At 38.4% G+C, this 14783-nt stretch overlaps 1 protein-coding gene across 1 annotated transcript in view; it reads right to left on the reverse strand.

Moving 5' to 3' along the window:
• SNX27 (sorting nexin 27) overlaps positions 1–14783 on the reverse strand; it is an 88044-nt gene that overhangs the window by 20265 nt on the left and 52996 nt on the right. Inside the window, exons 3-5 of the mRNA XM_036271938.1 lie at positions 5151–5343; positions 3256–3320; positions 1569–1673 (exon numbers count right to left, since the gene is read on the reverse strand). Coding sequence (XP_036127831.1) covers positions 1569–1673; positions 3256–3320; positions 5151–5343 — 363 coding nt within the window. The remainder of the gene's footprint in view (positions 1–1568; positions 1674–3255; positions 3321–5150; positions 5344–14783) is intronic.

Genomic DNA, 14783 nt, shown 5'->3' on the forward strand with positions numbered 1-14783 from the left:
TAACTCTGAAAATTGGCAATATAAGGAAAGAAATATTTATCTTTCCCTTATCAAAAACTATATTTCAGGATAACTAAATACCCATAGTTGATAAGGAAAAGTTCTTTACAGAATAATTCTAGTTAGGAGATGTGAAGAAATAAGAAAATTTAAAAATCAACACTTTGCCCTGGCCAGTTTGGCTCAGTGGTTGGAGCGTCAGCCTGTGGACCAGAGAGTCCCAGGTTCGGTTCCCGCTAAGGGCACGTACCAAAAAAAATTAACTCTTTGCAACCCTTAATGAAGCCACTGGTTAAAGGAGCAATAATCAGTGATATGCTCATTTGATAAACGATCAATGGAGAACGTTACAATGGTGAGATTCGTTTATCACCACCTAAACCTACTGATACTGTATTCCTCCTGGTGAGAAGCAATATGAAGTAGCTAGCATCGATTATGAAGTATTCTTATCAAAATAGCTGAACCTGGATCTAATCAAGCCTCTAGAGCAAATGTCCACTTATAAAACATATAAGGAGACAGAAAGACATACTAAATGACACAAATATATAAAAGAAACAAACAGCCCTGGTTGGTTCGGCTCAGCGATTAGAGCCTGTAGACCAGGGGGTTGCGGGTTCGATTCTCAGTCAAGGGCACATACCTGGGTTGCAGATTCAATCCCCCACCCAGTTGGGGTCATGTGGGAAGCAGCCAGTAGATGTGTCTCTCTCACATCAATGTCTCTCTTTCTCTCTCTCTCTCTCTCTCCCCCTCCTTCCATCCCTCCCTTTCTCTCTCTCTAAAAATCAATGAAAAAATATCCTCAGGTGAGGATTAACAAAAAATAAATTTTAAAAATATGCATTCTTATTTTTAAAAATAAAATAAAAGAAATGAATAAATTCTGAATATGGGACATTCCACAGGACACGGACCCAGTTTCTGCAATGAAACAATGATATGGAAAAAAAGTTGGGGAAGGGAAGAGAGACTGCTCTATTTTAAAACAAACATAAAAACCAAATGTGATATATTTAGATCCAGTTTTTAACCAACCAACTATAAAAATATTATTTTTTGATAACTGGGAAAATTTGACTGTTGATTTGTTAATAGTTAATATCAAAAAAGTATTGTTAATTCTTAGGTTTGTTAATGGCTTTGTGGTTATGTAAGAAGAATGTTTACATTTTTTAGAGATGTATACTGAAATACACACAGGTCCAATAACATGAAATTTGCTTTAAAATATTCAAACAGAAGGGGGAGATATCTAGAGCAAATGTGGAAAAATCTTGATGACTATGACGTAAGTCGTGAACAGACAGAGGTTCATTGTACTATTCTGTTTTCGTGTACATTATAAAGTTTTTACAACTAAAGGGTCAAGGGGGCTAATCAGAACCGCCACTACCTGGGCATTTACTGTACCTTTCTTTTAAGGAGGACAAACAATACTAGCTAACATTTAATAAACTTATTTGCCAGATACTCCAAGCACTTATATGTGTTAACTTGTTTAATCTATCTTCTTTAGTTCTAAACAATGCAATGTCAAGTTTACTTGTTCAAATTTACTTTACCTGATATACTTGGTCTGTAGTACTGTTCTTTTTAACCCTGACTGTAACCGTTGTTCCATCTGGTAATGCTACTCTCAGCTCTACATCAGACACACCATTGTAATTCTGGGGAGAAGGCACAGAAAAAGAATTTATGAACCAGAATATCCTCATTCTCCTTATAACATGCTAGCTAAACAACAACCTAAACATGTGATAGAAAGTGAGTTCCAATGAAAAGGGGAGAAAAGATACCTTATAAATCAATATATTTATAAGTCATTAAGCTGACTTTAGGGTGCAGAAGTTAACCTTTAAGATGAACAGGGAGAAAAGAAATATGTTGAAGCCAAAATGTTCACATTTAAAAACAGAAAACTTATGTGAAACAGACTAGGGCAATCACAGATAAGATTTTTCACTTATTTTCAAACATTCAGAACTCACAAATAAGAAAAAAAGACAACTGAAAGCAGTAGTTCCAACCAATATTCTCTGGCTTAATATGGTTAGGCATGTTATATTGGCTCAAGTAGCATCCTAAATTCCTTTCTAAATCCTGAAATAATCACTTTTGCAAGGAAAATTGATGAAACTCAGAAATCTGAGTTAGTCTGATGCCCAATTTTCTTCTAGCAAAGAGTAAACAATATTTATCCTCCATAATTCAAAAGAAATCATTCACTCTCACTGCTTTTGATGATTAACACATTCCTCTTAACAGATTTCTGACCTTGTAATTTTTATTAGAGAGTAACAACTATTTAAGAACAAGTCCATCTTCATTTACCACTTTTTTAAAAAGTACTATTCAATGCCTAAAACCATCCTAAGCATTACTTTGTTATAAGCCCTCATCTGAAATAAACTTAGAATCTAGTTGGGAAAATAAGACATATACATACAAAATAATCAGTGGATAACACACTATTAATACAGTAGCATTACATATTCATTCTTCTACCAGTTAATATTTATTAAGCACCTATAATATGCTTGACATGTGATAAGACACTGGGAATAAAAAGATGATCAAGATTTAGCTCTTGTTCTAGAGATCTCTTGTACAGCATGGTGACCACAGTTAACAGTACTATACTGTATACTGAAATTTGCTAAGAGGGTAGGTCTTAAGTGCTTTCACCACAAAAGGAAGGAAGGAAGGAAGGAAGGAAGGAAGGAAGGAAGGAAGGAAGGAAGGAAGGAAGGAAGGAAGGAAGGAAGGAAGGAAGGAAGAAAGGAAGGACGGACTGCTAATTAGCTTGATTGTGGTGATCACAATATATACACACATTAAAATAGCAAGTTGTGTACCTCAAATATATACAATTCCTATTTGTCAATTATACCTCAATAAAGCTAAAAAAAATATTTAACTCTTACCTACTGGTAGCTCACATTAAAAATATAAAGAAATAATCTGATTATATGTATAAAAAATTAAGAGAATGAGATACCAACAAAGTGATAATTAAGTGGTACTGACTGCAAAAATTCCTGGGGGAATAACAAAATCAATGACATCAGTAACAGGGAAGACTTCAAAGAGAAAGTGGACCTAGCACTAGGTCTTAAAGGATAAGGAAAACATAAAAAAAAAAAAAAAAAAAAAAAGACTGAAAAAATAGACATCTGCTATAATTGATATCTTTATTTTCCCCCACAGTGAGCCAAGAGGTAAACATTCACTGTAGGGGTAGTCACTTACCTCGTCTGATTCTGACAGGAATTCCTGCATGATGTCACTCTCACCAATGACTCGTATTGAACACACTGTAGAAAACAAAGATAGAATATGGCACAAAGCTCAAAAATCAAGAATATAAAGCCAAGTACTTGTCAAGGTTTAAGTGTAAAACATTAGTACCAGGCAATGCTGAGGTAGTATGTCATCCCTAACATATGATATTTTAAGACACAAGAAATATTCATATAAATATGAACAAGAACAGAGGAGTAATAGAATGTACAAAAATATAGCTTGCTAAAAATATTGAACATAGCCAAGGAAGTCACAAAAAAAGAGAAATTAAAGTTCAGTAAATTTAACTTTGTAGTCTTGTGTGAACTATTAACGAGCTAGACAACAGAGCAAGGGCAAGGTCAATTACAAATAAGCCAAACACAAAATTGAAATACATAAGGAAAAGCATCTATTTGGCCTAGGATCAGGCCAGCTAGAGAACTATAAACATTTAAAGCCATTTGGGCCCTGGCCGGTTTGGCTCAGCGGTTAGAGCGTCGGCCTGCGGTCCGGAGAGACCCAGGTTCAGTTCCCGCTAAGGGCATGTGCTTCGGTTGCAGTTTGTCCCCGGCCCTGGTTGGTCGTGCGGGTGGCAGCCACTCGATGTGTCCCTTCACGTCGATGTTTCTATCTCTCTCTCCCTTCCTCTCTCTCCCTCCCACTCTATCTGTACAAAAAATGGAAAAGTGTTCTCGGATGAGGATAAAAAAAAAAAAAAAAAAAAGCCATTTGGGGGGATATGGGTAGGTAGTTAATTATTAAACTGAGCACATCTTCTCACCTCATAATTTGAGCTTTAAAACAACAACAAAAAGAAAGGAAAGAAGGCAGTAGGAAAGCAGACAGGTGGGTAGCTAATCGTCTAAATCTAAGCAAGCTAATTTCCTGACACCCTCATAAGCATGTCAAGTTACACTGATGATTTTACTTTATTTTATTTAAAAAAACTGTACACTTCTCATTTCCAAAGGGCTGTGTTTAGAGGCCATTCCCTGTTAGAAAAAAGCTAAAAACAAATGAGGTTTCACTACTTCTACAGGGAAAATAATTTTTCTTCAGGGATAAAGCTCTTTGCCAAAGTTTAAAAAAAATTCAACTAGGTCAATTAGTTCTCACACAAAGACACAGAATTACCAAATACCACATAAGACCATTATTCTATTAAATTAGTATTTTAAAGAAAAGCCTATTGCTCAGCTAGCAAAATATGTTAACGCTATAATGTAGCGAAGTAAGGTCTTCTCTGAGCCACAAAATAAACTTTTTTTTTTTTTCAGGATATCTGTGTCATTTCCCCCAACTTTCTAGATAAACAAGTGCTTCAGCATCTACATTCACAAATTCCTTATGTACTGTTTGGAAGTCGTTTCAAAACTTCTACCTATAACCTGCCTATAACAAGGGGACTTTAGATTTCCTACAACTCAGCAAACCTATCTATGGACACGTAAGAGGAATGAGGAGTTTTCAAGGAGGATATGCCAGTGATACTCCCACTTAGTTCCCAAATCAATTCAGTATGTTGTTGAGTCAGTCTGTATGTGTTTGCTGGCAAATAATATAACCCTATAAATAAAGGTCTTTAATGCCAAAACTAATTATGTATTTTTGTCTTTTGTTATTATGTGTTCAGTGAGTCAATAAAATAGGCTATTAATCACTGTACTGGACATTTCGGTCTTGGCTTCAAAGCTCAGATTATTCAACACCTATAGTTAGAAATTTGACTTACTTTTACTACTGTGTTTCATGAAACTTATGCAGTTTTTCATGAAACTTAGTTATGCAGTTTAGGATTTGCAACATCTACCTAGACCCTATGTCTACTCAAGATAGTAGAGTTTAATAGGCTAGCTTACCTTTTTCTAGATATTCTTCCAAACCTCGTCGTCGGGCATCTAATTGCTGCTCTGATAAAGAGAATGGCCACTTCCCTGGAAGTCGGGGAAATGTAAAGTTGGCAAACTCTCTCTTCAGGTTCTGGTGTAGGATGGCAAACTCCCGGTACCGCTTAGAACATAGCTGCCTCCCTGCCATGTAAACATTGTATACCTGGTGGGGGAAGAACAAAAAAAGCCTATTTACTACAAATTAAATCACAGAATCATCAAAAGTCAGGCTCAGAATGATATTGGTGAGGTATATTCTGCTACAGAGAAATGTTCAAGGTCATTGTAAATTTAAGACTTATTTTTAATAAATATGCCCAATATTATATGTATAAAAGAGGACTACTCCCTTCAAAGGGGCCATAATCTTATTTTTGTTAATAAAATTACCTCCAAAACACTTTTAAATATCTTCAAAAGTGCCCTGGCCAGTTTGGCTCAGCGGTTAAGAGCGTTGGCCCGAGGACGAATGAGTCCCAGGTTTGATTCCGGTCAAGGGTATGTATTTCAGCTGCAGTTTGTCCCCAGCCCTGGTTGGGTGGTGCAGGAGGCAACCAGTCGATGTGGCTCTATCACGTGGATGTTTCTCTCTGCCTGTCTCTTTCCCTCCCTCCCTCCCACTCTATCTGCTGATAAGCAGAAAAATATCCTCAGGTGAGGAATAAAAACAATCTTCAAAAGCAATTATGAGCTCTAAAGGCAGATGTTATTCTCAGAAAGTTAAAAGTCATTCAAAGACAATGTGGTAAATACTGTGAATGAACAAGCATGCAAATTTGGAGAGAGATGTAAAAAGCTAGGGTTAATTTTAAAGTAATGTAATCACTGATAATTGTGTGTGGCCCAAACTTTCAAAGAAAAGGTCTAAAGATGATATAAGCAATAGTGGCTTTTTTGTTAGATTTTTTTGTTAAAAACTCCTTTCCTGAAGTCAGACATCCCTAGCTTTGTTCATCATTAAAACAGGGTTAACAAAAAAATTAAAGAATACATGAACTCTAAGGACCTCCTCGTAATAATAAAGTTATAATCCTCATGAAGAAACCAGCAGAAATTTTTGTCTACTATTCACAGAGACATGCCAAGATTCTAGCACAGGACCTGGCACATAGCAGGCACTCAGCAAATATTTGATGAAGACATGAATGTGTGCATGTGCAATTCCTGAATATGTGCCCTTATAAAGGAAAGTGGTATAATATGTAATCGAAAAACATCAAATAATCCAACTTACTTTGTATTCTTGAACATATCAAATAATGCAGAGATGGGAATTTTAGTCCCAAATCACATTACTGGCTTAGCAAAAATCATTCCGAATTTTAAATGTATTCACAAAACAGGTCATCTATTCATGTAATCAAGAGTTCATCATTGAGAATGTATAGGCCAAAGCCTTTCCTTCAAGCTCAGGAAGAACTTTTTCCATGCTTCTATGCATAAATTAAATAAAAAAATAAAATAATTTATTCATTCAAAACTCGTTTTCCCACAACTCTCCTCCTATAACCCCTCCCCAAATTAAAAGCAAAGCCTCTAATCACTATCAAATGGCCTTCAGGGATGTATATGATCCTGATCAATGAGTTTTCTTCCTGTGATTATCACTCAAATTTATCACTGCTTGCTAAATTACAAAAGCATAAAAGAGAAAATGGTCTTCCCCTCAGACAAGACTACATATTCCCTTAAGGGCAGGTGGTCTCAAGAAGTCTTATTCAGTCTATCTGGTCTCAATAACATCACCATTCCTTTGCTTAAAAAGCAAGTCCACAGCCATATTGGTATTATAAATCAGCCTGCGTTCCTCACACAAGGAAGGAAGGTAGGTAAAACTAGCTAACGGAATTGCTGGTTCAAAGATATTCTCCAATGTCTTTTTCCAAGGTAGATGGAGTACAGTAGTTCTTTGACAAGCTAGGAGAACTACAGCTGCATTTCCTCCATGGTGCTCACTTGAGTGATCTTCAGTCCAGTAAAACATTTCGTAGGGTGGAAGAACCCTACAACTTGAGAGGCCTTTGTGACAACTTCAACAACAAATTCTAAAATTTGATTCAACTTTCAGTTTCTTTATAAGGTGAGAAGAGTAACATCCAAGAGTCCCTCAGCCACCCATTTAAATGTGATGTGAAGTCAAAGGGAACAGAAATATACATATGATGCTTGGTATAGATATAATCATTTAAAAAGAAAAAGAAAAAAAAAGACTGCTTCATTTAGTCTCTGCTGAGGTCCTCTGCCTAAAAACCATGAATATACATGGTCCATGAGAAATGAGTCTCACTACAAATGAGAATGTCCATCTAAAATATATTCTCTGGCCCTGGCCACTTTGGCTCAAGGGTTAGAGCGTTGGCCCACAAACCAAAGGGTCATGGGTTCAATTCCAGTCAAGGGCATGTACCCGGGTTGTAGGCTCGATTCCCAGCCCCAGTTGAGGTCGTGCGGGAAGCAATCAACTGATCTGTCTCTCTCACATGAATGTTTCTCTCTCTTCCCCTCCCTCCCTTCTACTCTATCTAAAAATTAATGGAAAAATATCTTTGGGTGAGGAATATACACACACACACACATTACATACATATATATATACACACACACACATACACACACACATATATATTCCCCCCCCCTGGACTTGAAGGATAACATAATCAAATATGAATTAATGATATATACCTAGTAGTCAGTGCTTCTGGGATCTTTCTATCTTAATTTAAATCCTCAGACTTGTTTGCTCACACATGGAATTAGATGAATGTAGTCTAACTTGTGAGAGTACACTGAATTTAACACGATCACTGGTCATTCTTCTCCAAATGACCATATCCTACAAAAACTTCCAAGTTGGAATATTTACACTGCAAAGCCAGCTGTCTGAGGGTAACGAGTTTCAGGTCTCTTGACATACACTTTGATGAGTTAGACCCCAATAAATGAAATGGAATTAATAATGGGTGGGGAAAACGTAAAGCTTATCTGATTAGTGATATAGTTTTGTCTCTGTATTCTGCAAGGCAAGCTACAAAATTCATCTTTGAAATAACTTCTAAATTTCTCAATATGTAAACATTGAAAATCGATGCCATGCTACTTCTCTCTCTATCCTCATGACTTAGTTCTATGGAATGAATGCCAGAAGATGTAACTGACACATTCCTTTTTTTAAAAAATGTTTTTATTGATTGATTTTATAGAGTGAAGAAGAGGGAGAGAGAGAGAAGAGCTTTTAAATGGTAATCTATCATTTTATGTAGGCTCTAAATATTACAGTGTTCTCATTTTCTCAAACTTCTAGTAACCAACCCACAGGAGTTGTGCTACTGAACACATAGAAGAGAATCTCCTTATACAATGCAAAAGTAATTAGAAAAAAAGTAGAATGATGACATTTTGGCTATGGCAATATCACCCAAGTTCAGCTTCCCAATGTCAAATAGACATTGAACTGGTTCATGATATCGATCTAGATCAATCTTCTTTGTACATATGATCAACAAACTGTTTCCAATGCCACCCTGCTTATTCATCTTGTTTTTAGCTAAAAATTCACCTTTAAAAGGATTCAATTTGCTATTCACAAACTGCTTATGATACCAACAGGAAATCTAGCACTCAGCTGATTTCTGGGTGTAATCCATGAGATCCTTAACTAAGGGATTCTTCCCAGATGCTAAAGAATTTAGACTCCTTCTTGGAAAGAAAAAAGCATAAAGGCAACAACGTGCTTTTAAATAACTCAGGTTTATCATGTGTGCATGTGTGTTTTCCCTAATGTGACTCATAAATGGTCTCTATAACTTTTCTTTTTCTTTACTTGGACCTCTGGTGTATAGAACTAGATTAATCATAATCCTTTGTTCATAACAGTCTCCTTATGATGAGCTCTTTGTTTGAATATCTGATTAGTTATTTTTAATCTTGTAAAAAGTAAACTAAAAGCTAAGACTTTGACAGTAACTTATTTCTAACCATACAGTCTGCCTCCTTCATCTCATCTCCCTGTTTCCCTAACCCCTCCCCTCAAATGATCATACTCAACCACATTCATTCTTCTCTTGCTTTTCCTTTTATACTTTTTTCCCTGTATTTATATATAACCCTTGAAATTTTATTTTTTATTTTAATTTTTAAAGGGTATTTTAGTTTTATACAAAGGTTATCTTACAGAATGATACCTTTTGGGATTTATTTTTTTCACTTAGTCTTATCCACAGTGTAATATATCTTTGTGGTTTATTCTGTTGTATATAACACACTATTATTTTGCTCTCTAAACTCTGTTCTCCCATTGATGGGCATTTGGGTTGTTTCTGAGTTTTTACTATTGTGAATGCTGCTGCTATGGATATTTGTATGCAAGCCTCCTGTTGTACATGTGTAAGAGATTCTCCTAGGTATATACCTAAGAGTGAAACTATAGACTAGTCAGTCTAAGGAGATAACACCAACCTGTAAGCTAAAGTAGTTGCATCAATTTATACTCCCTTCAGTAATATTAAAAAGATCCTTTTAATTTTTGCCAGTGAAATGGGTGTGAAAAGATTTCTCACTGTGGTCCTAATTTACATTTCCTTAATTACTACTAATGTTGACAATCTCTTCATGTTAGTATCCTTTTCTGTAAAATACCTTTTCGTATGTTTTGTCCACTGTTATATTGAGTTTTTGTGCTTTGTTCATTCATTTGCAGAGCTCTTTATATGTTCTTCATTTAATCTTTTCATTTGTGCGTATTGTGAATAACTCTTCCTAGTATATGTCTCCTCACTTTAAAGTATCTTAATTTTTTAAAATTAGTCCATTTCAAAAGTCTAATTTATCAATACTTTTATAACCAATGCTTTCTGTGTCTTAAGAAAGTTTTGCTATCCCCAGAATATAAAAGCTCTTCACCTATACTTTATACTAAGAGCTTTAAATTTTTTGTCATTTAAGTACTTAATTCATTTGGGACTGATTTTTCTATAGAGTATGAAGTATAGAGTTCCACTGGTATTGCTTTTAAAGCCAAGAATATTTCAAATCAAATTTTAATTAAATTACCCCCAAAAATAAATATTCTACTTTGATAGGGCAATCTGGGAATTTCTGGATGGTCTGTAATTAACCTCCCACTGTAAACAACTAGAAAACTGGATACAGTACAGGAAACAACTATTTTCAGATAATACACAGCTAAAAACTATGATTCATGAGAAAAGAGAAATAAACAAGATGAGCCTTATCATAACCTAGGCTTTCTATCTAGAGGTAACTCCTGAACTGTGATTTAGACAGGAGCCCCAAAACAGAGTTCAGCAACTTCACTGAGTTGAGGAAACAGAGACTAGAGTTTAGGAAGGCCAAAGCAGCTAGAATATGCAGAACAGAGTACATAAGAGGAAGGAGCCAGATACAGAGCTCCAGAAATCTGCATAAGATCCCCTTGAACTTTGGTTGAATAATAGTAATACCAGGGTAAACTGTAAAATAAACAATTCCTGGAGATCAAAAAGGGTATAGAATCATTTGACTTCACTCCAGCCAGAATAGAGAGACCTCCCTTTAAACTACATGGCATTCAGAAAAGAAATTTAAAAAGCCATGATTTAGGAGTGGGGCTAAATTATTTCTAGAGTAAAAGCTATTTTAAACTCACCTTAAAAGAGCTTAAAAAAAAACACAACACCTTAGACTTCCAGTCAAGATGGCGGGTAGGTAAAGATGGTACTCACGTCCTCCCACAACTACATCAAAATTACAACTAAACGCCCTGGCCAGTTTGGCTCAGAGGTTAGAGCATCGGCCTGCGGTTCAGAGAGACCCGGGTTCGGTTCCCGCTAAGGGCACGTACTTCGGTTGCAGTTTGTCCCCGGCCCTGGTTGGTCGTGCGGGTGGCAGCCACTCGATGTGTCCCTTCACGTCGATGTTTCTCTCTCTCTCTCCCTTCCTCTCTCTCCCTCCCACTCTATCTGTACAAAAAATGGAAAAATATCCTCGGGTGAGGATAAAAAAAAACAAAAATTACAACTAAACTACAGAACAACCATCATTCAGAACCACCTGACATCAAGCTGAATAGACGTCCTACAACTACGGAATTAAAGAAGTCACATGGAGACTGGTAGGAGAGGCAGAGGCACAAACCCGCTGGTCCAACACCCATGTGTGGTAGATAAAAATCAGGAGGATATCTTGGCTGTGAAGGTCCTTCTGGAGGAGTGAGGGGTCCCAGCTCAGGGTTCCAATGCCAGGAAGAAAAATCCCCAAAATGTCTGGCTGTAAAAACCAGCAGGAACTGAGGTTGAGGGAGGCTAAGGCTGCTGGAGCCCCAGGCAGTTCCTCTTAAAGGGCCCTACTCTGACTCGCTCCTTCTGGGCCCCAGCACTGGGGAGGCAGCTTGAAAGGCACCAGAGACCTATGGGGAAGAACTGAGTTGTTGGGCATCAGGGCAAGGGCTGGAGAGGTAGCTTTCTCAAAACATGCTGGCAGTGGTCTTTGTGGTCTTTGTTCCTTTGGTGAGTCCTTCCCTAACAAGGCCCGCTGACTCTCCAGCAACCTGGCTCACACTGTTTGCCCCACCCTGGTGATTCCCTGAGGCCCTGCCCCACCCAAACTTCAAGCTCACCCAAGCTATTTCCAGTGGCTTTACCATGAGATTGGCCGGCCTGTCTTGAATCTTGCTTCAGATTTTCCTAAAATCTCTCAAACAAGCAGCATCTGGTCTCAGTGAGCCCATACCTCTCATTAAGTGGCCCCAGGCCTGGCACTAGAAGCAGCCAGCCTTGGTTCACAACTTGGCTTTTCCTGGGCACCTCCATGCCCAGCACAAGAAGCAGCCGTATACAGATCACTTTGCAGCTTATGCCGGGTGGGCCCAAGTAGAACACAGGCAGTGGCTGACCTTGCACCAGAACCAGCACACCCAGTAGACAGCTTCAGACCACATTGAAGCACCACCACCCAACCACCTCCAAAAGTGACACATTCAGTGAGTGGACTCAGTGGGTACCAGAGCCCTGCTGAAGTAAGTCTTACTCTGTGTGTTGGGCCCCTACAGCAGTGATCCTCCAGGGGAGTCAGAGGCCAGTGGTCAGTGGGCACAGCCAGTCCTTGCAGCTGATCAGCCTGAGTAAATCCCTCCCCATTGATGTGCCAATAGCAGTCAAAACTCAATTACAACAGAAGGGTATACAGTCCACACTAGGGATGCACCTCGAGGGCCCAGCTGGGGTCATCAAAAAGGCTGTTACCACTAGACCATACAGGACACTTACAACAGTAGGCCACACTACAAAGCCTAGGAGACATAGCAACACTACCTAATACATAGACACAGACACAGGAGAGCAGCCAAAATGAAGAGACAAAGAAACATGTCCCAAGTGAAAGACCAGAACAAAATTCCAGGAAAAGAACTAAACAAAATGGAGATAAGCAATCAATCAGATGCAGAGTTCAAAACACTGGTAATAAGGATGCTCAAGGAACTTAGTGAGACCTACAAGGAACTTTAAGGAGAACTCCAAGGAACTTAGTGAGAACATCAACAACATAAAAAAAGACCAGTCAGGCCCTAGCCAGTTTGGCTCAGCTGTTAGAGCATCTGCCTGCGGACCAGAGAGACCCGAGTTTGGTTCCTGCTAAAGGTGCGTACCTCGGCTGCAGTTTGTTCCTGGCCCCAGTTGGGGTTATGTGGGTGGCAACCAGTCGATGTGTCTCTCTCACATAGATGTTTCTCTCTCTCTCTCTCTCCCTCCCTCTCTCCCTCCCATTCTATCTGAAGATAAATGCAAAAAATGTTCTAGGGTGAGGATAAGAAATAAAAAAGGACCAGTCAGGCCCTGGCCAGTTTTGCTCAGTGGTTAGAGTGTTGGCCTGTGGTCCAGAGAGACCCAGGTTTGGTTCCCGCGAGGGGCGCATATCTCGGTCACGGTTTGTCCCCAGCCCTGGTTGGTCGTGCGGGTGTTGGCCACTCAATGTGTCCCTTTCACATCGATGTTTCTCTCTCTCTTTCTTCCTCTCTCTCCCTCCCACTCTATCTGAACAAAAAATGGGAGAATGTCCTTGGGTGAGATTTAAAAAAAAAAAAAGGACCAGTCAGAAATGAAGGATGCACTAACTGAAGAATAATTTACAGGGAATCAATAGTAGAGTAGGTGAATCCAAGAAGCAAACCATCAAATTGGAATATAAAGAAGCAAAAAACACCCAATCAGAACAGCAAAAAAAAAAAAAAGAATCCAAAAAAAAAAGAGAACAGTGTAAGGAGCCTCTGGGACAACTTCAAGTGTACCAACATTCGCATCATGGGAGTGCCAGAAGGAGAAGAGAGAGAGCAAGAAATTGAACACCTATTTGAAAAAATAATGACAGAAAAGTTCCCTAACTTGGTGAAGGAAACAGACACACAGGAAACAGAAGTCCAGGAAGCACAGACAGTCTCAAACGAGATGAACCAGCCCTGGCCGGTTTGGTTCAGCAGTTAGAGCATCAGCCGGTGGAACACAGAGTCCTGGGTTCGGTCCCCACTAAGGGCACATACATCAATCGCAGTTTGGCCCTGGCCTTGGTTGCGGTCGTGTGTGTCTCTCTCACATTGATGTTTCTCTCTCTCTCTCTCTCTCCCCCCCGCTCCCTCCCACTCAATCTGAAAATAAGTGCAAAAATGTCCTCAGGTGAGAATAAAAACAGTAATTAAAAAAAAAAAATGAACCCAAAGAGGTCCACACCAAGACACATCATCATCAAAATGCCAAAGGTTAAAGACAAAGAGAGAATCTTAAAAGTAGCAAGAGAAAAGCAGTTAGTTACCTACAACAAAGGAGCTCCCATAAGACTGTCAGCTGATTTCTCAAAAGAAACTTTGCAGGTCAGAAGGGAGTGGCAAGAGATACTCAAAGTGATGAAAAGCAACAACCTACAACCAAGATTACTCTATCCTGCAAAGCTATCATTTAGAATTGATGGACATATAAAGAGTTTCCCAGACAAGAAAAAGCTAAAGGGGTTCATCACCACCAAAACACTACTATTATATGAAATGCTGAAGCGTCTTCTTGAAGGAGAATAAGAACAAAAATATGAACTATAAAATGGCAATAAATACATATCTATCGACAATTGAATCTACAAACAAAACGAACAAGAAACAGACTCATAGATACAGAGAACTTTTTGTTGCTATTCAAATGGAAAGGGGCTGGGAGGATGGGTGAAGAAGATGAAGGAATTGAGAAGTACAAATTGGGTCCAGCCGGTGTGGTTCAGTGGTTGAGCATCAACCCATGCACCAAGAGGTTGCCAGTTCAATTCCCAGTCAGGGCACATGCCCAGGTTGTGGGCCAAATCCCCAGTGGGGAGCATGCAGGAGGTGGCCAATAGATGTTCTTTCTCATCGATGTTTCTATCTCTCCTCTCTCTAAAATCAATAAAGAAAAAAAATTTTAATAAAAAGAATCAGAGTAATCTGTAAGTAATTTAGCTGCATGCCAGAAAAATTTTTAAAAATCCAATACTCTTTAAAGGAATATAACAAAATCTAACACCCAATAGTAGTAAATGCACAGTCTGCAATATCCAATCAAAAATTACCAGACAAGCCCTGGACGGTATGGC

The sequence above is a fragment of the Molossus molossus genome, unplaced genomic scaffold (genome assembly GCF_014108415.1).
Source record: "Molossus molossus isolate mMolMol1 unplaced genomic scaffold, mMolMol1.p scaffold_m16_p_20, whole genome shotgun sequence".
Lineage (NCBI taxonomy): Eukaryota > Metazoa > Chordata > Mammalia > Chiroptera > Molossidae > Molossus > Molossus molossus.